This window comes from Panthera uncia, chromosome A2 (genome assembly GCF_023721935.1).
Source record: "Panthera uncia isolate 11264 chromosome A2, Puncia_PCG_1.0, whole genome shotgun sequence".
Classification (NCBI taxonomy): Eukaryota; Metazoa; Chordata; class Mammalia; order Carnivora; family Felidae; genus Panthera; species Panthera uncia.
In genome coordinates, this window is record NC_064816.1 from 524146 (window position 1) to 547068 (window position 22923).

General features: G+C 64.2%; 1 protein-coding gene and 1 long non-coding RNA gene across 6 annotated transcripts in view; both read right to left on the reverse strand.

Moving 5' to 3' along the window:
* Positions 1-22923, reverse strand: part of SBNO2 (strawberry notch homolog 2) — a 48992-nt gene that overhangs the window by 12883 nt on the left and 13186 nt on the right. For 3 of the 5 annotated variants that reach the window (XM_049639453.1, XM_049639451.1, XM_049639452.1), the window contains exons 3-11: positions 18815-18888; positions 18101-18212; positions 4223-4384; positions 1880-1963; positions 1529-1625; positions 1050-1204; positions 836-969; positions 666-756; positions 443-586 (exon numbers count right to left, since the gene is read on the reverse strand). In XM_049639453.1, the coding sequence (XP_049495410.1) occupies positions 443-586; positions 666-756; positions 836-969; positions 1050-1204; positions 1529-1625; positions 1880-1963; positions 4223-4384; positions 18101-18212; positions 18815-18888 (1053 nt within the window). Of the gene's footprint in view, positions 1-442; positions 587-665; positions 757-835; positions 970-1049; positions 1205-1528; positions 1626-1879; positions 1964-4222; positions 4385-8385; positions 8667-18100; positions 18213-18814; positions 18889-21139; positions 21276-22923 lie in introns of those variants that run through there. The other 2 variants (XM_049639454.1, XM_049639456.1) reach the window with 2 other exon arrangements.
* Positions 10720-18094, reverse strand: LOC125928793 (uncharacterized). The gene is made up of 4 exons (XR_007459751.1): positions 13088-18094; positions 11593-11713; positions 11107-11160; positions 10720-10755 (listed from the first exon to the last, which is right to left on the reverse strand). It is a non-coding gene; the product is annotated as an uncharacterized LOC125928793 (long non-coding RNA).

Consider the following 22923-nt stretch of genomic DNA (forward strand, 5'->3'; position numbering starts at 1 on the left):
AGGAGGGGTGGAGGGAGGAGAGGGAGGAGGGGAAGAGGAGGAGGGAGAAGGAAGGGGAGGATTTAGAGGAGGGAGGAGGAGGGGGAGGATTTAGAGGAGGGAGGAGAGGGAGGGGAGGGAGAGGAGGAGGGGGGCAGAGGAAGGAAGCGCCCTCTGCCCCATTCCTTGGCTACAGGCACCTTCCCGCCCTGGGGCCCCTCGGCGCCCCCGCGCCTGTGGTCGCGGTCCAGCTCGCCGGAGCCGGGACGCCGCCGCCGCCGAGCCAGACCGCAAGAGGACAAGGGCGGGCCCTGAGGGCGAGCGTCCTGCCGGGAATGCCTTCCAGCGGGCGGCGCGCTGGCATCCGGGACGGGAGGAGGGGAGGGAGGTCCCCGTACTGCGCAGCCCCGCCCCCGCCCCGCCCCCGCCCCGCCCCCGCCCCGCCCCCTCTGGTTCAGGATACGACTCCGTCGAAGGCCTCCCCGCACCACTCCAAGATCTGGCGGATGCGCGTGCGGTGCTGCCCGCCGGCCTGGCTCTCCCCGATCAGGGCGGAGTAGGTGGCAAAGAGGACGCCCTCTGAGGTAGTGTTGTCGCCGTACTTGATCTGGGGGAGAGAGGCGGGCGTGGGGGTGCAGCCGGGCTCACTCCGGGACCCCGCCAGAGGAGGGGGCCACCCCACCCACCTTGCTCAGCGCGTGCACCGCGATGCCGGGGGCGTCGATGTCCCGAAGGTCGCGCTCCGCGTCATACTTGAGATCGTTGGAGACGCTGAACCTAGGGGTGAGGGCCGGTGGGTGCCATGGCGCCCCCTCCCCTCCCTGCCCACGTGCGCGGGGTGCGAGGGCACACTCACCACAGTGACTTCTTCCGGCCCCGCAGGAAATTCTCCAGGATGATGCCAGCCACCGTGCGCCCCTTGCCGACGCCCGCACCGTCGCCAATGAGGAAGCCGGCCCGCTGTCCGCTGGGGAGCAGGACCTCGTGTTGCTGCGGGCCGAGGGACGGCGGTCAGGGCCTGGCAGGAGGTCCCCACGCGGGACGTGGGCTGGGTGGGAGACCGAGGTTACCTGGCAGGCGTAGGTGATGGCCTCCAGCTGCAGGGCAGACAGGGCCCCGCTGTCCGAGGCGGGCAGGGCAAGGGTGTAGGTGATGTCTGGCGGTGGGACACTGGACAGCGTGCTAGTCTCCACCACGCGGTCAGGGTGCTGCTTCCCGATCTTGGCTGCGGAGGCAGGGCCGGGGGCAAGTCAGGAGTGTGGCCAGGGACAGGTCAGGGGCGTGGTCGGAGTCTCAGGGTTGGCTGCGGGGGGGGGGGGGGGGGACCTATCCGTGCTTCACACAAAGGGGTGCGGGACAGATCCGTACAATCCTAAGCGGGGAGGAAGTGGGCTTTTCACGGTACGCTCTGTGCTGTCTCAGGCGCTGTGCCGAGCAGGGATTATAGAAGTGGCCCCAAGGCCAGCCCACAGCTCCCAAGCCCCTCCAGAAACCTGGAGCAGCCAGCACCCCCCGCCCCTGCTGGGGTTTCGCAGGGCAGAACACTCACATTTGGAGGGCACGTAGTCGGCGTAGGTCTCTGCGTGGCCCAGCTCGTCCCCCTCCTCCTCCTCTGCCTCCTCCTCCTCCTCAGGCTGACTTTGAGACTGAAGGTCGGTGCAGGAGCTGTGGTCAGGGCTGGATGGCCCTGTCCTGCCCAGCACGGCCGGCCTTCCCCCAAGGGGCAGCCAGGCCAGCGAACAAGAGGGGTGGGGAGTGGCCCACCCGCCCCCAGTGTGCTGCCTCCCAAGGGCCCATTTCCCCATCTGTAAAACGGGCAGATCTTGCTTCCGAAAGGCTGCCTCTGAGTGTTCTAGTCCCTACAAGAGGTGGGCAGGGCGGGGGAGAAGGCCTGGCTCACCTGGTAGCTGACGAGGAGCGGGGTGCTGGAGAGAGAGGACACGGGGTCCTCGACGCCCGTCCACGGCCCACGGGGCAGGAGCAGCTGGAGGGGACAGTGGACATGAGCCTGCAGACAAGACGTGTGGGGGGGAAGCGCCTCCCCGAGCCCCCTGACCCGGCCTCCGGCGGGGGGGTACCACGTGGTCTTCCTGCCCCCTCCCTGCTGCCCGCCAGCTGGTTCGTTTGAGCAACAGGCTAGAATTCCCATCAAACAGAGCAAGGACACGTCCCACGTCCCCAACCGCAGTCACACCCGGCAGAGACTGAGCACCTGAGTCTGATCCAAGGGAACCAAGAACCTGATAGGCAAAGCTGGTGCCTGGGTGGGGGTCCATCAGCCATGGGGGCATGAAGCCCACCTGGGATTAGGACTCATGTGGTGTCCGGGGAGCCTGGGTGGCTCGGTCAGTTAAGCACAGACTCTCGATTTCGGCTCAGGTCACGGTCGCATTTCATGAGTGCCAGCGCCGCATGAGGATCTGGCTGAGAGCTCAGAGTCTGCTTGGGATTCTCTCTCCTCCTCTCTGCCCCTCCCCCAACCCCACTCGCGCTCTCTCCCTCTCGAAAATAAATAAACTTAAAAAAAAAAGAATTCAGCCCACAGATTCAGAGCAAATTCAGCTCTGGGCAGACCCAGCCTACAAATTCAGAGCCCACAGATGGGCCAGGACGGGAGACCCAAATGCTCTAGGGCCATGTCGCACCTGGCCCTTGACCTGCCCACCCTCAGGGAGTAGTTACGCCCATGTCTGAACAGTCACAAAGAGCCTGGGTGGGGTGACTTCTCGGCCCCCAGGACACACAGTGAGGACACAGCACGGTCCAGACCAGGGTCTGTGCAATTCCAAAACATGCTTACCATTAAAATAAAAACATGACAATCACGTGGCCACCTTAAGGACAGGTGAGGAATGGGATAGAACTGAAAAAATCCCTTCCAGACCCCGTCTCCCCTGGGACTCCCACCACCCCAAGGCCAGTGACTGTGAGTGCCAGGTGCCCATTCCTGAGCACACACGGAGCTCGGGTATCCTTTACGGTCTCCGGGATGGCACGGGCCCCCAAGGCATTTGGTCCCACGACACCCCACCTGATTTTTACAACCCCCCGCTGTTTTCAAAGAAGAAAATGTAACGAGAGCAGGATGCCGGCAGGCCAGGAACCTTTCCTCAACCCCCAGTCCCCTTCTTCTCAATGAACAAAAACAAACAGCCTGGCCCGGGTTCCTGGAAGGCTGAGTCAGGCCGGCGGGCTGGCAAGCAGCGGGGTGTGGGTGCTGGCGCGTCCTGCCGTCCGCTCCAAGCCACCGTGCCTCACGTTCTCCACCGGGAGCAGTGGGCTGCTCGGAGGGCCTTCGGCCCGGACGCAGGAGGGGGCCGGGGTCGCCACCATGGCTGCCCAGGGCAGGGACCGCGCCAGGATGCCTCGGGCACTTCCCGCCCCTCTGCTGGCCCCATGCCGGGCCCCAGACTTCCCAGGCCCGGCCCTTCTGCGTCTGGGCCGTGGACGCTGCCTGAGGAACGTCAAAGTGGCCGGGCGGGCATCGTGTCCACTACCGTGTACCACCTGGCAGGGCTCCCCGGGCTCCCCCCGGCTGGCTCTGGATGGAAGGGGCCGCTCCCCCTCGGACACGCGTGGCCCCCATCCGTGTTTCCGATGCCGCCCGTCAGCCCTGAATGAGGGTTCTGGCCCCCGAAAGCTAGAGGCTTCTCTCCCAGCAGACAGCCCTAAGAGGCCTGGATGGGCGAGGGCTCCCCACGCCCGGCATTAGCCCCGGTCTTCCTCACCGATGTGCCTGCTGCCCCGGTCCTGGGAAGGAGGTGGAGTCCGGGCCTGGCGCACGCGGAGACCCTGCTCACCTCTGGCGACTCCTGCCCGGCCTCATCTTCCCCACCCCCGCCCGTGTTCCGAGGAAGCAGCTTCACAGACGCCAACCCAGCGCGCTACCCCCTGCGGAAGGCCGGCCGGGGGCACCCCCTCCGGTGCCTCCAGCCACTGCCCAAGGTCCTGGGCGCAGAAGCGCCAGGGTGAGAAGCAGCAGTGTTAGAAGCTGCTTGCTGCTCACCTCCTGGGGAAGCCCGCGTCCCCAGCAGGGCAGAGTGTGGGCGCCGAGCCAGGGGAGGCAGCGAGGTTGGTGCCTGACCGCCACAGGACCTTCCACAGAAGGTCCCGCCCCAGTCCGTGCGTTTTCCGGGCTGTGCGGGAAACAGGAGGACGCCTGACCTGTGACCTCACTGCCGTCTGTGAACAACAACCTGAACCCGCCCCCGGCCTGTGGACGGGGCCCTCGGAGGGCGCTGACCTTGTCCTGGGCGGAGGGGCCAGTGCTCACATCCCAGATGGTGGGCACCTGGCTGAGGCTGTCAGCCGGCAGGAAGTCAGGTGTGTCCGCGATGTCTGAGAGGGAGTCCACGGACGAGGAGAAGATGGAGGCGTTGGAGAGCTCGTCGAGGTACGTGGAGTCCTGTGAGACGGGCGGGATGAGAAGCGGCCGGCGCGGCCAGGGCTGGGGGCAGCCGCACCGTGCACACGCCTGCTGCCAGCAGGAGCCAGGCGCCCGCCCCGCGGGCATTCCCCGAACACACGACGCTCAGGCAGGGAACCCGACACGAGAGGCCACGCGGGGTGTGGGTCCGCGTCTGGGAAACATCCAGGACAGACTCATCCACGGACGGGAAGGGGGCTCGTGGGGACGGGGGAGGGGCTGAAGGGGTGGAGGCGACGGCTGATGGGGACGGGGTCGCGTTTGGGGAGATGGAACGTTCTGGAATTAGGTGACACTGGGCACATGTGACACCAGCGCACGGATGTCAGAACACAGAGCCCCGCGCCTTCCAGGAGGTGGCGTGCTGTACACGGTACACACAATTCGGAAACCTAAATTTAAAGAAAATCGGACGCGGTGCGGGGTGTTCCCACGTCGCCCTCCCTCCCACCCCTGGTTCACAGGCACTGAGGACCTGTGTATACCCTGTTTGCACCGGATACCAAGGACACTCGGAGACCAGCCCCCAAGGGCTCCTGGGCCAGCCTGGAGTGAGCCCCGCAGCCGCAGCCGGAGACCCCCATGGTGCCCTGCTGGGTTCTGGTGTTCATACCACTAGCCACCAGGAGGGGGCAGTAGGTATCCAGTTTTGCACACAGGGCCCCGGGGTGCCTGAAGCTGGGGAGGGGCAGGCCTCCTTCCCCATCCCTGAGGCCCTGCAGGCCCGGGTCAGGGGGTGGGGGCACAGCCCTCAGCCGACTCCTCATGGGGAGGGAGTCCCACAGCCCCGCCCAGACGAGGCCCTTCCAGCCGGACCTCCACAACAGAGGACCAGACCACGCTGACATCTCAGGTCAGTCAGTGGGGGCATTTTGTGAGCAGGGCAGAGGCCAGTGGGGTTGGATGAGGCCGCATGTAGGAGCAACGGAGTCCCCAGGCCCTGTGTACCGTCTACGTGTCTCGGGCTGTCGGGGCCACTGGAAGGCCAGGGCCAGCCGGGTGGGATGCCAGTGCACAGGCACGGGGGGACGGCGAGGCAGACAGGCAGGGCTGGCCAGCGGGCGTCTTGGGCTCTGGGGATGAAGGGGATGCGTGGGCCTGGAGCCCGCCTGTATGCAGCTGGCTCGGCCTCCAAGACCACAGCTGAACTGGCTTCTGGGGGTGGAGGCGGCATCCTTGCAGCCCCCAGGTCCCTGAGAACAGGCCCCTGGTCTCGGCTGGTGCTCCTGCCCCACTCCATCTGTGAGGGCTGTTTCTGGAGCTCCCCTCCCATTGATCTGTGTTGGCGTCAGATCCCCATTCCTGGGTGGGGGGGTGTCTCTAAGTGATAACGTCCAGCTCGCTCCGATGCCAGAGCACACACAGCCCCAGGACCGTGCAGGCTCCGGCCCATTGTGCCCTCGGGAGGGGGTGGGCACGGAGGGGGTCAGGCCCCCCTGAGGGAGACTAAATGCGGGAGACTCTCTACCAGATGGGGTTGGTCCCAGAGCCAGGCTGGGACTCAGGATCTGTGCTGCAAAGACCACCCGTGCCCATGTCAGCTGGTGTGCCTTGACTGGATGCCACCCTGAGGCGCCCTGGTGGCAGATAGCATATGGGAAGGCAGAGGGACTGCCACTCGCTCCCGCCCCTCAGCGGTGCCAAGCCCAGACCCATGGGAGGCGGACCCCGGTAGGACCTGCCAGCCTGGGCAAGTCCCGGCGAGGAGGCAGACAGCGGCTGGCAAGACCAGCTCAGGCAGGTGGTGGCCCAGGGAAGGTCTGCAAAAGTCCGCAGCGCTGGGTCAGAAGCAGGGAACACCATGCTCACAGTGGGAAAAGGCACACCCGGACACTTGGGACGCCCATCACCCTCACATGAGAGCCCAGTAGCTCAACAGGCCACAGCAACCATCTGTGGGTTGGGGGAGGACTCAGGTGGCAGCGTGGGGTCTGGCCTGGCTATGAGGACTGCTCTCTGCCCACCAGGACCTCCTATGGACTCTGCCCCATCCCGGGGCAGCTGGGGTCAGAGGTGACCGAGCCCGAGTCTGGCAGATAACGCCAGGAGAGGCTGGGCCACAGAAGCTGGCCGCCCGCTCCCTATGAAACAGCATGGAGCACGGACCCCTGCAGGCTGCCTGGGGTGGGGGCTGGGTAGGGGTGGGGGTTGCTGTGTGTCCTGGCTAAAATCTCTCTGGGACCGCATCTGAGGGTGGCCTTCCCAGAGGACGCCAACCAAGCCTGGTCAGAGTGACAACAGCACCTGAACCCATGAAGCTGGCAGCCCCGAGGGGCCCTGAGGGGTGGCCCTGCTTCCTAAAGGGAAAACGGTCACCAGCAGTAGGATGGGCAGGTGGGGAGGAGCCCCGATGAGGTGGGTGCTCAGGGGGACCATAGCCCGGCATGGGCTGCACACGGCGACCCCTGCCCACAAGGACCGTGTGGAGCCCGACCGGCACACCCGGCCGGAGACCAAGGTCAACGTCGGGGGTGAGGAACCTCGTGGGCAGCGGGGGCCCCAGGTGTGACGGCATGAGCCAGACACTTCGCTCAGAGCCATCGTGGGATGAACCCGGCAGGGGGGACATCCTGCGGGAAGCCTGTCCAGTCCTCCTCCTGACCGCCTGCCCGGGGCATCCACCGGAGAGGAGGTGGAGAAAGCATCTCAGCCCAGTGGGGCCTAAGGAGAGTGAGAACCCGATTCACGCGGTGTCCCGATGGGGTCGTGGGACAGAACGAGGACACGGGAGGCCGAGGGATCTTTGGTCGATAATGATGTATGGGCGCCCGCCTGTCCCACCGACAGACGCACCGCGCTGAGGTGCGGTGTGAACAGGGGCCGGGGCGTGGGAACCGCGCTACCTTCAGTGACTGTGCGGGTCACGCTGCTCCAAGACAAAAGGTATTTAACGAGCGGGGATGGGGGCGCCTGGGTGGCTCAGTCAACTGAGCCAGCGACTCCTGATTTTGGCTCAGGTTGTGATCCCAGGATCCCCACAGAGCGAGTGAGTGGGCTTAGAGCTGGGCGTGGAGACTGCTCCCGAACTCTCTCTCCCTCTGCCCCCTCTCCCCTGCTCATCCTCACTCACCCTCTCTTAAAAAACAAAAACAAAAACAAAAAAACGGTGGGGATGCTGCCCTCAGCAGCCGTCACCTTGATTCTTGGGCCAAAGGGAGGCAGGGCCTCAAAGCGGGTCACCAAGAGTCCCTCCCAGCTCCACTCCCTATAAGGAGTTGGCGGCAGGATGGGGCAGGAGCTGACCCCACCCAGGGGCGGCTCACCCAGCAGCCCCCCTGTCGGGACCTGAGGCCCAGCAGCCACCAAGCAGACCTCCAAGACCAGCCAAATCCAAACGAACCCTCTGTGGGCGCCCCGCAAAGCGCCTGCCCCTCAGACCCCAGGCTCCCACCTGGCCCCATCTGCTGTGTCAGTGGGGCGGGAGCAAGCTGCTCATCCTGACAGTTTTGGGGGTCACCTGCTGTGGTTACTGTCTCGCAGCATTTTGGGGTTCCCCGCACCAGGCGAAGACCTGGCGGGACCCGGGGGAGCTGCCAAATAGTGGCCCCGCTCTGGCCACAGACCGCCGGGTGGGGACAGGATGGCCCCCACCCCAGACCTGCTCTGGGCCTTCCCTGGGGCGAGGAGGGGTTGCTGCACACACTCAGACCCCAGGAATGCCCTGCAGAGACAGGCTCTGTCACGCGGGCCCCGGGGAGGGGCTGGACCCCTTCCCGGAGCCCCGGGGGGCCGGAGGAGGGCCGGAGGGCCGGGGCGCTCCTACCTGGCCAATCGGAGCCCGAGCGGACGGCACTCCGCCAGCTCCGTCCCGGGGCACCCCGGACGCTGTCGAGGTCGGGCGCTGAGCCCCGGGGGCGGCAGGGCGCAGCCCGGAAGGTGCCGGCCGCGCACCTGCGCGCCCCAGGCCCCGCGGCCCCGCTCCGAGGACGCGGGCGGCCGCCTTCCCCGCCCGGAGCCCCGCGGGCGGCGCGGAGGGTTACCTTGTTGAGAGCCGCGAGGTGCAGCCAGAGCCGCAGCTGGGACATGGCGCGGCCGCGGCGGGTCCCGGGAAGGCGGCGGGCGGCTCCCTCCGGACCGCGGCCGCCCGGCCGCTCTCAGCCCGGCTGCATTTGCATGTTGGTTTAGTCACCGCCAGCGCCGACTTCCCCTAAGGCGGCTGACTTTCAGGAAATGATGGCCGCCTGGGAAGTCAGGGTGATTACTGGCAGAGCGAGAATTCCTGTACTGGGCGGAATCTAGCCACAGACCTCTCGGCGGGGCCGGGCCCCCGCCCGCCGGCTCGCACCCTGCCGCCCCGGCGCCCCCCACCGCCCACCCCGCCGCCGCCGCCGGGGGCCGGGGGAACGCGGGGGGCCCCTCCCGGCCGGCCCGCCTCGGTCTCCCCAGCAGCTCCCGGGCTTGGACAGGGGCCTTCACCAGCTGCCCCCAAGCACCCGGCAGCCGTCTCCGCTGCCTCCCTGGGCTCACGCCCCCCAGCCCCCGGCCTTTGCTCACGCTACCGCCTCACCTGGAGTGGGTGCGCCCCCTCGGGACCCCGGCCCCCACCGTGCTCCTTCTCCTGGAACTTTGCCAAGGGGTATGGCTGCCCCCGACACCCCCATTCTTTCCTCTCCGGGCCTGCGCCTGCACCCCTCGGCCCCGCACAGAGGGTGGGACACAGGCAGGGCTCGCAGGCAGGGGGTGTGAGGCCCTGGCGAACCCTGTGGGGTCAGGTGTCCTCTTCCCCGGGAAACAACTGTTGCTTTTAGAAAACCCACTTTGGGGGCGCCTGGGTGGCTCAGTCGGTTAAGCGTCCGACTTCGGCTCAGGTCATGATCTCCCGGTTCGTGGGTTCGAGCCCCGCGTCCGGCTCTGTGCTGACAGCTCGGAGGCAGGAGCCTGCTTCCGATTCCATGGCTCCCTCTCTCTCTGCCCCTCCCCCACTGGGGTGTGCATGCGTGTGTGTGTGTGTGTGCATGCGTGTGTGTGCGTGCGCGCTCGTGCTCTCTCTCAAAAATAAATAAGCTTAAAAATTTTTTTAAAAGAAAAGAAAACCCACCCGGTAGGGTGTTTGTGCCACGTAGCCGTCACTTGGCTGAGAGGAGCAAGCTGGTGAGGCGAGCCTCGCAGCATAGGCTGGGGGGGCATGGACACACGAGGGGCTCTCGCTGGGGAGAGACCCCGGGCCCCGGGCCTGGTCAGGGACAATGAGGGACCGCGGGGTCCAATGCTGCAGACGCAACAAGGCCACCGTGGCTGCCCCTGTCCTGCCTGCACCTCACGGCAGGCAGACGCCCGAACCCCGACAACGGGAGGGGAGGGCCGGGCCTGGCTGGGCCCACCGCGTGTGCAGGGGAAACGCAAAGGGCGACCAGCCGGCAGAGAGCCGCTCGGCACCGTCAGGCAACGAGCAAACGCAAACCGAAACCCGTGAGACACCACCTCCCGGCCGGCCGCCGGGACCGCGCCACTCAGCCGACTACGGCTAAGCGTCAGCGGAAGTGGAGGAACCAGAACCCCGGCTGGCGGTGGGGACGAGAAGCGGGGCGGTCTGTCTGGAAGACAGGCCCGCGGTCAGTTCCTCGTCAGGTCGACCCCAGGGTCACCACACGACCCCGCGACCCCGCTGCCGGGTCCACACCCGAGAGACACGAACACTCACGTCCACGCAACCCCCACCCGCACGCCCACAAATGACCACGTCCCCCGTGCACGCGCACAGATGACCGGGTCCACCGCGCACGCGCACGTCCCTCGGCCGCCAGCAGGGGCGAGGCAACCCCCCCCCTCCCGCGCCGCGGACGAACCCTGAACACGCGACGCTCAGGGTGCCAACCAGACACGAGAGGCCCCACGGGGTGTGAGTCCGACTGTGTGAAACGTCCAGGACGGGCTCATCCACGACGGGAAGGGAGCTCATGGGGGCCAGGGATGGGGAGGTGATGGCTGATGGGGACAGGGTTGCTTTTAGACAAGGAATGTTCTGGAATTAGAGGTGGTGGTTGCACAATTCTGTGAATTTACTTAAAAGAGTGGCTTTTACTATTTTTTTATAACAGTTTTTATTCTTTTTTTTAAGTAGGCTCTACACCCAGTATGGGGCTTGAACTCACCACCCTGAGATCAAGAGTCATGCACTCTACCAGTGGAGCCAGCCAGGCGCCCCAAAAGCATGGATTTTAAGGCATGTGGATTCTCAGTTTTATTTTCATTTATTGATTTTTTAAAGTTCGTTTGTTTATTTATTTAGAGAGACACAGAGACAGTGTGAGCAGGGGAGGGACAGAGAGAGGGAGAGAATCCCAAGCAGGCTCCCGTGTCAGCACAGAGCCTGATGCCGGGCTTCAGCTGACGAACCGTGAGATCACGACCTGAGCTGAAACCAAGAGTTGCATGCTTAACCAACTGAGCCACCCGGGCGCCCCGACTCAGTTTTAAATGTGTATTTTTGAGAGACACACATGGGGCGGAGAAGGGGACAGAAGATCCCAAGCAGGCTCCGTGCTGACAGCCCAACGCGGGGCTCGAACCTACAAACCGTGAGATCGTGACCTGAGCCAAGTCGGACCCTCAACCGACTGAGCCCCCCAGGCGCCCCAGTTCTGACTCCGTTTAAAAATAATCACTGGGAACTGAAACAAAAGATGAACGCAGTGCCTGGGCCAGGCTCTCATTATTAGATTTAGCATAAAGTCCATCAAGTTTCCAGCACAGTTACTGACCTTTGAGTATCTGTCCCCCAAATCTCGGCACCAGACTGATGGGCAAGGGTGGCCCTGAGGAGACAGGGAAACCGGGTGGGGGTTCCCACACCAAGAAGTCAGCACCCTCAGGGCTGTCCTGCCCCCCCCCCCCCCGCCCCCCGTGGCTGTAGGCTGTGCGGGTCTGCTACGTGTCTGGACAGGGGTGGAGGGGCCGAGGGGGGGTCTGGGCAGAGGCCCCGGCACCAGTGTGAGTGGGGTCGTGACCAGGGACGTGACTGGTTCCCTCCCCGTCTGGCTGCGTCTGGGCCTCAGTGCTGTCTGGCGGGACCCTCTCTCTGGCCCCAGACTGACCCTCTGCCCTGTGGCCAGGCCACGTACAGAGGGGCGGGCGAGGCCCAGCTGCCCCGGGATTCCCAAGACCCTCCCGGTCTGTTTTGGGCTCTCCCCTCCCCACTAGGCCCCCACAGCAAGCCTGTGCCCAGGTGGCTGCGTGTCCTGACTTACGGCAGAGGGTGTGGTGGGCATTGCAGGCTCCCCTCAGGCACACTGCATTGCTGGAATGTTCCTGTTGAGGGGTGAATTGTGTCCCCCCCAAATGACATGTCCAAGTCTTGACCCCTAGTGCCTGTGGAGGGGACCTCATTTGGGTATAGAATCTTTGCCAATACAATCAGTTAAGATAAGGTCGTACAGGAGTCAGGTGGGCCCAATCCGGTGACCGGTGTCCTTGTAGGAGGGAAATCCGGACACAGGTGCGTGGGGAGGCAACCATAGGCCACGGGGGCAGGCGCCGCTGCAGGTGGCACAGGCCAAGGGACATCTGCAGCCCCCAGGACCCTCCCTCTGACCTCGGACTTGTGGCCCCAGAACTGGCGCCAGGTCTCCCTGCTTGCGGTGCTCTCTGGGGGCCGCCCCAGCTCCCACGGCCCCCTGAGACACTGCTGCCATAGCCCACTGTCGTGGGGACAGCAGCCCCCGCCAGAAAACTGACCCTGACCACCCTGTTGCCATCAGGAGAGGCTGGAGCTCTGCTCCCTGTGGCCAGACCCTGACCAAGGGCTTTTCTGCAGGCCTCACAGCCCCTCCCTCCCGTCCTCGTCCCTGTCCCCGGTTCCCGGTGTCCCAGCTGCTGTGCAGAGACCCTCTGGAGACACCTGTGCTCCCTATCGCCACCTGTCTGCGGCCCTTAGTACAGACCACGGAGCGGGGCTTCCTTGGCCATGGCGCTCGGCATGGACCACGGAGCTGGGGGCGGGGGTGGGGCTGGGTTCTCGGCCGCGGCTCAGAGTGAACCGACGGGCTTCCTTTGAGAGGAAACCTCCCTCTCGCTCGGTTTGCCGATGCCGGTAACTCCTGGGAGCCTGCTGGCGGGGCGTGCGGGGCCTCCGATCCCTGCTGAGATCCATTTGCAGAGCGTCCGTGCCGCCCGCCCCTCACTGGAGAGCTGCTGAGAGTTCGCAAAGCACTTTTCTGAGCTGTGACCTCATCCTGGCTTCCCAGAAGCCCCAGGCCAGCAGACGGAAAGCGTCCTCACTGAGTGGATGCGGGACCCACCCGAGACGCCTGGACTCTCAGGGTGGACGCCCGCTCCAGTAACAGAGTGAGGGGGGCTCGGTGTGTAAAGAAGTGCCCTCCCCCAGAGTCCAGCTGAGACGTTAGGGGTCCAGGTGACCTTGGGAGGAGGGGTCGGGGCAGCCCCCACTCCCAGGGAACGCGTCTGCGGGGGGCGGGGGGGGGGGGGGAAGCAGTGAGGATGAGCACCGGGGGTGTAGCAGGGAGGGTCGGGTGGTCACGCCCACAACCAGGACCCCAGATACCCGGGTGGGGAGAACGCGGGGGAGGGCCTGAGGGGCGGGGCAGCGAGGGCTGCAGGCACGAGGCCTCGAGGCCTCGGGAGGGCCGCGCTGCGACGTCGAGTCCTTCACCCGCCGCCACGACTTCAACATTTCCCCAAGTACCTCCCCCCAATCAGATTCAGGTCCACAAAGAAGCCGGTTACCGATGTTCACAGCAGCACAATTCACAGTCACCCAAATCCACGCTGTGGGAACAACCCAGATGCCCAACGAGGGATAAACGGACACCCACAACACATCCACCACGGACGCGCACGTCCACCGAGGACCGTGTCCACCGCGCACGCGCACGTCCCTCAGCCGCGAGCAGGAGCGAGGTTCCCGCCCCCGCCGCCCCGCGGACGGACCCCGAACACGCGACGCTCAGGGAGGGAACCCGACTCGAGAGGCCACACGGGGTGTGAGTCCGCGTGTGTGAAACGTCCAGAACGGGCTCATCCACTGCCGGGAAGGGGGTTTCCTTTTGGGGTGATGGAACATTCTGGAATTACATGGAGGTGCTAGTTGCATAACCCGGTGAATTTGCTAAGTCAGTGAATTGTGTGACACGCAAATCATATCTCACCTAAAAGTAAAGAACGAGTGAAAAGCCACGCACTCACACCCAACACACAGTGCTCCCGGGCGGTGGGAGACCCCACGTGGGGCCCCTCGACTATCCAGGTGGGGCCCCTCGACTATCCAGGTCGCTAACAGACGTGGGGGCCTCAGTGGCTCTGTGCCACGCACAGTGAGAAGGGGCCCTTCCCTGGGGAAGCAGGTGGCATGAAGGCTGAGGCAGGGACCTCAGGGAGTGGGCCTGGGCCATTCCCAGTGGCTACAAGGGAGGACACAGAGGGACAGAGGCTCCGACAGCCAACACAGAAGCAGCGGATAGCACCTGACCGTAGCCCGTGCTGTCGCCAACATGACTGAGTAAGGGAAGGCACAGCTCTCCCTACGGAAGACCTCCGGCTGATCGACACGGCGGAGCAAGGACAGAAACGTCTGCCAGCCAGACCCCGTGGCGGCCGTCACTGCAGGCAACGTCTACTGGCGCCTGGTGAAATCCACCCCCCTCCACACCACAAGGGACCAGGGTCCCTGACGCACCCTCGCAGGGGGAGAGGGGAAAATGGCAGCGACCTGACAGTGGATGGGGGACAGGGAGGCGCGGGGCTGGAGGGCAGGACCGTCAGCGGTAAGGCACACCAACGCCAGCAGGCTTGGAAGTGACGCCCCAGGAGGACGCGGCGCCCCGTCTGCGGGACTCCTGTCAACAACACAGAACCCCTCCTTAGCGTGAGGGCCCCAGGCCAGCCCACGCAGGGGCCCTCGGCGGCGACCGACCAGCTCTCTACAGAGGCCTCGGGGCCCCAGCCCCGGCCCTCGGGTCAGTCACTGGTGCTGTGCGGGGGCTACTCTCTGCGCCGTGATAATGGACCGTGGTTCCAGAAGACAACAACGTGCCAGGACACTGGGCAAACGAGTGACAGTGTTCGAGGAGTGTTGGTACTGTTTTTGCAACCTCCCTATAAGCTAAAGTGCTTTAAAAGTCATCTCGTCACAAAAACCTTAACGAACAAACAGAAAAAGAGAGTATCAGACCTTAAATTTATAGATAACCCCTGGGTGCATGGGCCTTCCGAACTGGAACCTGGGCCCCTGGGCTCTGGGCCTCTGCAGGGGGCTCGTGGTTTGAACGCCAGGCCCGCCCCGCAGGGCAGAGCCACCTCAGAGTGGGGGGTTAGCCTTGACCTCCTGCATTCCTGACAGCAGGGTCCCACAGGATGTGGGCCCCACCTGGGTGTCTATAAAACAGGAACCCTGGCATGCCTGATGGACTCAGCCAGTAGAGCATGCAACTCTTGATCTTGGGGTCATGAGTTCAAGCCCCATTTCGGACATACAGTTTACTTAAAAATAAAATTAAAATTAAGACAACAACAACAACAACAACAACAACAATAAAACAAGGACCCCACATAAAGGCGTGACCAACCTGCCACCAATGGTCCTGGGTCTGGGTCGGCTCATGTACAGAACCAGGGGAGGTTCCTGGTTCCTGGTACAGAACCCGGTACCCCTAACATCCAATGATTCAGCCCTAGGCACAACAGAAGGAACAAAGGCCCTCAGACAGCAAAGCCAGAGCCAAGACCAACCACAGGACTGGGAACCAACGCCATAAGCAGTCCCCGGGGAGATGGGCGTGGGATGCCGACCCCAAGGAACTGCTCCGTGCCCCAGAAGGACGTTGGGAGAGAAGCTTTCTCTTTGCAGGCAACAAGAGTCACACAGCTCCTCTCCTTTCTCTTTTTGCTTTGGCTGCTAGGAAACTCAGAGCTCAGGTTTAGTTAGGAGGAGGTACGTTAAGGCCTGCAGGCCCACGTCCACTTCTTGCCCCAGCCCAGCTCTGGCTTTTCTATTCCAATTTCTTCTGACTTCTACAACAGTGGGGACATTTCGAGAGTGTGCCAGGGGCCACGTGAGGGCTTCACATGGTCCATCAGATTCCTCTTGCCACTGTAATGAACTACCACAAACCTCATGGCTTAAAATAGCACACGCTTATTACCTTATGGTCCTGGAAATCAGAAGTCCAAAACGGAGAGCTATGTTCCTCCCCAGGGCCCCAGGGACAGCCCTCTCCCCCCTTTTATGGCTTCCAGAGGGGGCGCATCCTGGGACCACAGCCCCTCCTCATCCTCACGGCCAGCAGCGCGGGGTCTGCCTGTCTCTCTGCCTCTGACCCTCTGCCTCCCTCTCGAGAGGGCCTTGTGAGGCCTCCGGGCCCCCCGGAGCACCCAGGGTTACCCCCGCCTCGGGGGCCTTGACGAGGTCCCCTCTGCTGCGTGAGGGGATAGGTCCCCAGTCCCACGATCAGGACAGGGACGTCTTTGAGGCTGTCCCTTTGCCTGTCACCATGGTGATGTTATTTGGTCAGTTAGGAACGGAGGGTGTCTGTGGTGGGTCCACTGGCTGAGGCACAGCTGTGAAGGGCCTCGAATGCCAAGCTCGGTCTGGCCCCTTCCTGTCCTCGCTCACAGGCCCAGGGGTCACGAGGGAGGTGATGGAGACCCACAGGGCCTCAAGACCCTTCACCGCATCTGAACTTTGGTCTCACATCTGTCAATCCCACACTTGGCACGGGGTGAGATCTTGTTTGAAGAAGCGGCTTTAGAAAAAAGATCTGGGTTCAAGGTGCCCCCGGCAGGGTAGGCTCCCGCCACATTCAGCAGATGCTCAGTAGGTATCCGTGGGATGGAGGCAGCTGAGCTCCCCTGCACGTGATGAGAAACGGGAGCGGTGGCCCCGAGGGGGTCTTGGTGGAAGAAAGCGTGTCTGCTCCGGGCAGAGCCAGGAGCAGCTGTGCAAGCCGAGTACATGAGACACCGTCGGGGGACTGGGGCCAGGGCGGCGGTGGGGGGGCTACTGGGGCGGGGCCTGCGTGCACCCGAGCCTCAGCTTCCCCGTCCGTGCGGCAGGTGACGCCCCAGCGTGGGCGTCAGCATCACGGGACGCCACGTCTGGATGTGGAGCTGTGTCGGGGACACGTGCGGAGGAACTTCATCGGGGCTCAGAGCCAGGCAGGGCCGCCAGTCCCGAGGCACGGCAGGCCAGAGAGGGTCTCGGGCCGCGGACGGACCAGCTGCGTCCCGGGCTGGGCGACGGCGGCCGCCAAACAGAGGGGCCGGGGCATCCCTTGCGGGACGGGGCCCCGTCCACAGGGCCCTCCCATCCCCCTCCCACTGACTCCTCACCCTGGGAGGTCTGGGGGCCAGAGGAGGCCGGCGTGCGCCCCCAAGGGCCAGGGGGGCCCCTGTGCTCCCATCTCCTCCAGGCCTGGCCAAGTCGTTTCCTGGGCGGCCACAAAGCGTCCCAGATGGAGAGGGAGGACTTAACACACCGGTGTGCCCCAATGGCCCTGCGGGGGAGACACCCCAGGTCAAGGTGTCACGGGCCGCGATCCCTGGGAGGCTCCAGGGGAGGCCCCTCCTGCCTCGCCCAGCTCCTGGCATCCCTGCTCGTGGCCGCGTGGCTCACTCTGCCTCGGGGTCACGTGCTTCCTCTGTGTCTGTCTCTCCTCCTTTAGGGTTAGGGCCATCATGATCTGGGATCACCTCATCTCCATCTTCAGCGAAATGACACCCACAGAGACCCTGTTTCCAAAAACGGTCTCATTCCGAGGCTCTGGGTGGACCCGGATTTGGGGGACACTGGTCCAGGCTCCAGATCCCTGCCCGGCCAGGCCGCGTGGACAACGGCCAGCCTCCTGAACTGCGCTTGTCTGGCTCTAGCGGGTTTGAGCTGACAGGTCCGAGCCACAGCCTCCCAGACTGCCACCCCCACAGGCCCCCACTTTACAGGGAAAACAGGCTCAGGGGAGCTGAGCCTCTGGGGCCCTCCAAGCTGGCCGGTTCCCAAACTGCGTGCCACAGCGAAACCACTGGGGCCATGGATTCCAAACTTCCCAGGGAGACCACGCTGCCCGGCTGCTGCCAGCCCCAGCTTCCGATCGCCCTGGGCTCCTTCCCACGGATCTTCTTGCGGGGCCCGGTGTCCGGGCCGCCAGAGAAGTCGCGTGCCATTAGAGACACCTGCCGGGGAGGGTCCCCCGATTCTCCAAAAAAAGAGATCACACGTATCTCTTCCTTCGGTTTGGGTGGGTGACGCTCTCCAAATAGCTGCTGTTTGGGGACATAAATGCCAACAACGGGGTTTGTGCCGGACGGAACGTCGTTCTGGCCAGGGGCGCGGGGAACACGGCGGACCCTTGCCGAGATGCTAAGTAAGGCACCCAGACGGAGCAGGCACGGGGGCCTCTGCCCAGGAGAGGAAGGCGCTAAGGTCTGGGAAAAGCGGATCAGATGCTCCACGGTACCGCCCCACAACCCACGGCGGGGGCGTGAGCAGCACGCGGACAGGCGTGGCCCCTAGCCCAGCTCTCGCGCTGCCCGGAAGCCGCCCTGACAGGCCCACGCGGGCGTGGCTGTGAGTCGGGAGCCCTCAGGCCAGGCCTGCAGTAGAGGGGAGCACTGGCTATTCCCAAGTACAAGCCGGGGCTCCATGCGGCCCTGAGCCCAGCCCGGGGCCCGGCCAAGGCCACCAGTGCGTGGCACGGGCCTCCGGGAGCACGTGGGGATCGAAGGGTGACTCTGGCTCCAGGTCCCTACCTGAGGAAAGTCGCCTGTCTTTGGCAGGAAGCTGGGGGTGGCGGCGGAAGGTCCGCAGCTGGTGTCCGCGCAGGGCTGGCTGACGATGAAGGAGGTGGAGTTCATGAACTGGCTGCGGGCAGACAGGGAAGGTCAGCCATCGGGAGCCTAAGGGAGGGCTCTGGCATCCGAGACACTCAGCTCGGAGCAGAGGCCCCCGTGCCCCCGTCCCGGAACACAGTGCCCCGGAGAGACCTCAAGCCTCTGGCTCCGTGCTCTGGGTCCTTTCCATAGGCCATTCCTCGGCCTGGTTGTGGGCCCGCTCCCCCGGCAAACTCCTACTGACTCTTCAAAACCCAGGTCGCCATTGCCCTCTGCAGGCAAGTGCCCTCCCCGCTCCTTTGCCCCCAAAGTTCTCCCGTGCTGCCCAGGGCCACCCCCTGCCCAGAGGGTACCCACAGAGCCCTCCCAGGATCCTTCATCCCTCCCACCTTTGCCCTTTTTCCTGGCGGGCTCTTTCTAAGACAAGTCACGGCCGGTCAGTCTCGGCTGCCTCCGTGTGGCCAGGGCGCAGCCCACGGCCCCCTCAGCAGGACACTGAAGCCCCTCACTTGCCACGAGCTCTAGTTTTGTTTAACCAGTGGCTGCAGAGCCACGGAAGGCCTCGAGGGCACTGTGGCCACCCAGCGGGACGTGGCAGGGCTTGCCCGGACCCTGGAGGCCAGAGGAACTTACTGGCTTTCGCTGGAGAAGGCTGGGTACGGCGTGGGCGAGAAGGGGCTCCACCACGGGTAGTGCAGCATGGTGTTCTGGAACAGACCAAGAGCGTCAGGAGGGGCCGCCCTGTGGAAGGGGCAGGGGGCTCCTCGGTGAGGAGGGGGTGAGGACTCTGCAACCCCGTCCAGGTAGAAACGTCACCCTGTGGCGTCCCACCTGGGTCACCTAGGAGTCACTTAACCACCTGACAGCTCGGGGCCTCAGTCTGCCCATCGGCATGGGAGAGCCCACCGAGGGGAACTCGTCCACACCCGTGAAGGGCTCGGGCCCGGGCCTGGTGTGCCGCTGCTGTAGGCCTCTCTGTGGGCAGGGCGGGGGTGGGTAGGTGTGACCCACCTCCGGACTGGAGTGCCTCGAGAACCCCTGAAGGGGCCTGGGCAGCCCATCCGAGGGTCTGACCGGGAGCCCCCATTTCACACAGGATCCAGGCGTGCTGGTGGGCCAGGGACTCTGCATGGAGGCCCCCCGTTCTAGAAAGCGCAGGGTGGGACTGGGCGAGAAGCAAGGCCTCATGAGCTCCCCCCTCCAATCCAGCCCCGAGGGAGGCGCCCGTGTGGCAAAGAGGACTTTGTTAGAGGGGCTCCCACCAGCGCCAAGGACCGGTCCCCGCCCCAGCCCCCTCCCGGGACGGGGGAGAAGGGACAAGAGCCTGGCCTTCTGAGAACTCCCTCTGGCCAAGGGTGTTCCTGGAAACCCCCAAGCCTGTCTGGCCCAAGAGTGCAGCACAGGTAGGGGTCCTGGGGAGCCTGCTTTGAGAAACACTGATGGCAGGCTGGAAGAATGAGCCTGAGGTCAGCGGGGACTTGAGGGGCCCTGCACTGGGCTCTGACCGGACCGACTCAGAGTGGAGGGCTGTGGACACTCACGCCCCCCGCCTTCCGTACGAAAGAAGTGGCTCGTCCCACCTTGACACACAGCCTGCCGAGCAGGGGTCCCTCCCCTAACCCACAATGCGGCCCACATGGGACCATGTCGGGGAGGTCCCCGACCAGCGGTGGGGAGAGGCCTGCTGGCGGCCGTCACTGTCCCCTACTCGTCCTAGCTGGTTCTGCCAGACGGCACGTCCAGAGACGGAAGCGCAGCGGCCTTCCCGCTGGTCCACGCGGGTCCTGCTCCTCAGCGAGGCCGCCGGGAACCGATCCCGCAGCCACCGCTTCCTCCCGCTCACGGGACCCGTGAACGACAGCTGGCCCGGAACCAGCCCAGATGGCGGGGAGACCAGGCGCCCTTCTACGTATGGCGCCTGTGTCTGGGAGGGAGGAGCCGGCCCTGACTTCCCATCACTGTGCGTTTCCCCCCAACACCCCACCCCTGCAGGGCGGTCGGTGGCCAGACGTCCAGCCGCAGAGAGCCAGAACTTAGGAAGGAGAGACGCACGCCCCGCGAAGGGGCTGTGCCTGCTCTTCTGGCGTCTGCCCGGGCTGTAAGATAAGAGCAGCTCCAGCACGAAGGCTGGAGGAATCATGGAGGAATCGCCGTGGAAGCCTCCCCCTCCGGGGCACTCCCGGAACACTTCCACAGCAGAGACCATACTCAGCCGCTTCAATGAACTGGCATAGACCATCCCAGGCGCACACGTGGCACCGTGGGCACACAGCAGGCAGGGCCGGCCTCAAGGCTTCAGGGGGCTCCCGGCGGTGGAGGGCCTTCATTTACTCAACCTTCTCCGCCGCACCCAGAACCCCAGGTCTTCTAGGATCTTGGGGCTTCAGCCAGGAAGCCCGAGGGTGGGAGGTCACTCCTCCCCCAGCTCAGGGGCACCACACAGCTGCCAATCAGAGCCCACCTCGCTCTTTCCCACTTGAGGCCGGAAGGGTGGCCACACCTTTAGAGGGCAGGCCCCTGGGTCATGATTGGTCCAGAGAGGAGCCCCTGAACCCAGCCAGCCAATCAGAGGTTTCCTTGGGATTTTCCACTTAAGGCCAGAGGTACGTCTTTGCCTTTAGAGGGCAGGCCCCTGGGACATGATCGGTCCAGAGATGGATGCCTGACCCCTACCAGCCCATTCGAGCCTGCCTGGGGATTTCAGGTGGAGACGGAGAGGCTGGCCTCTCCTGGGGAGAGGCAGGCCCTGGGACATTAATCCAAGGCTGCCCAGGCCACCTGGAAGCTGATGTAAGAAGAGAACACTTTCACTAGGGCAGCAGATAAAATAAGGCTGCCACATAAAATACAGGGTGTCCAGTGAAATTGGCATTTCTGATAAACGACAAACAATTTTTAGTGTAAATGTTGCATAGAACACACACGCTAAAATGTCACTTGCGTTTACGTGAAACTTACGTTTCATTCAATGTCTGCAGTTTCAGTTGCTAAATCTGGCCACCTCAATGACACTGGCAGTCCTGGGGTAGGTCTCCTTCTCCTGACGGTGGCTCAGCCCAGCCAGGACAGATGAAGGGGAGTGGCACCAAGTATCCTGACCACACCGACCACATACACGCTCAGCGTCAGCGGGAGCTGCACCCAGAGTGGCCCGGGTAGGGGGCAGCCCTCACAGCTGGTAGCCCACCAGGGACAGGCTCAGTGTACAGCCTGGGGAGGAGTGGCCCAGCCTCAGAAAGAGCCAGAGTCGGGCTCGGAGAGGCACATCCCTTGCCATGGGTCCCCACGGCAGCCCAGGCGTGCCCCCTCCTCCCCGTCGGCATACGGGCCACCATCGAGAGGGTGTGGCCCCAGCCCAGAATCTGTGACCCTACCCAGTGCTCCTTCCGACCCAGGAATTGATTCAGAAGGACACCCTCCTGCCCAATCCATGGGGACGGGGGGGGGGGGGGCACACAGTGCTATTTATAGCAGCAGGAAACTGGAATCACCCCAAAGGCCCAACAATAGGGAAATCATTAAGCAAGTTATGGGATGCCGACAAGAAGGAGTCCTGCAGCGCTGTTAAGAATGACCAAAGCACGCTCTGAGACTACAAAGTGGCGGGACATAGAGCCCACACACTGACTGCCAGGGGCCAGATGGCACGTGGGGAACAGGAAGGCATCGCCATGACGACGCGGGCAGAAGTTCAGAGGGGAGCAGGGGGACACGGAGGGTCAGGGGACGTGTGGACACAGCTCCAACAGGAAAGGGAGAGAGAGGAGGCACACGGTGACGTCTGGGACCCTGGCCAGAGGCGCTGGACGTCAGCCGAGGCCTGGAAGTGTTACCTTCGGGGGTAACTCATTTCTGCCTTCCCCAGACTGATGGCTCACCTACACAACTTGTGTCCCGCGCCTCTTACGTGAGGGTACCACGTGGGCACATCTGGACGGAGACCGAATTCTGCTTTCCCAGGTTCCTCCTGATGGTTCTGGGCATCGGGCCCTGAGCTAGCCTGACCCCAGCGGCCCACTTCCCGGCTCCTCTCAAACCCAGGCTCGATCCTTGCTCTCTCTTGCCACCCGGCCCTCCTCCCGGCCCCAAACCAGCAGGACCGAGGGGCAGACGGCAGCTGACGCTTTCCTGAAGGAGGGACCCCGTGGCAGCCCCAGCCACGTGCACCCCTTGCCACTGTGTCCCGACACCCTTCTCCCTCCCTTCCCGGCAGCTCGAGTCTCTCTACTCAGAAACACCATTTGCTTTTCTACAGGAGAAAGAACCCTGGTTTCGCCCCAGAAACCGGGAGCGGGGGGGCTCCAGGCCTGACTTGGTGCACAATTCTGAACTCTTCTCTCCACGGGGCCCTTTGCAGCTGCTGGGACCTGTGGTGGTTTTACTACTTGAGATACTTCACTAGCTGTCAGGACCTGAGACGCCCTCCAGCAGGTAAACCGGTCCATAAACACGCAGTGGCCCGGCCCAGACGAGGGAATGTTACTCGGCACTAAAAACGGGCCATCGAGCCGCACAGAGACACGGGGGAGCCTCAGACGCACAGCACTCGGTGACAGAAGCCAGGCTGAGGAGGCGACACACGGGGTGGTTCCCAGTCCGGGATGCTCTGGACGAGGCAGGACCGCGGAGGCACGGCTGCCGGGGTGGGGGAGGGTGAATGGGAGGAGCACAGGAGTTTCAGGGCCGTGGGTCTACTCCGGACGACAGCGTGGTGGTGGGCAGGTGTCCGTGACATTCGTCCG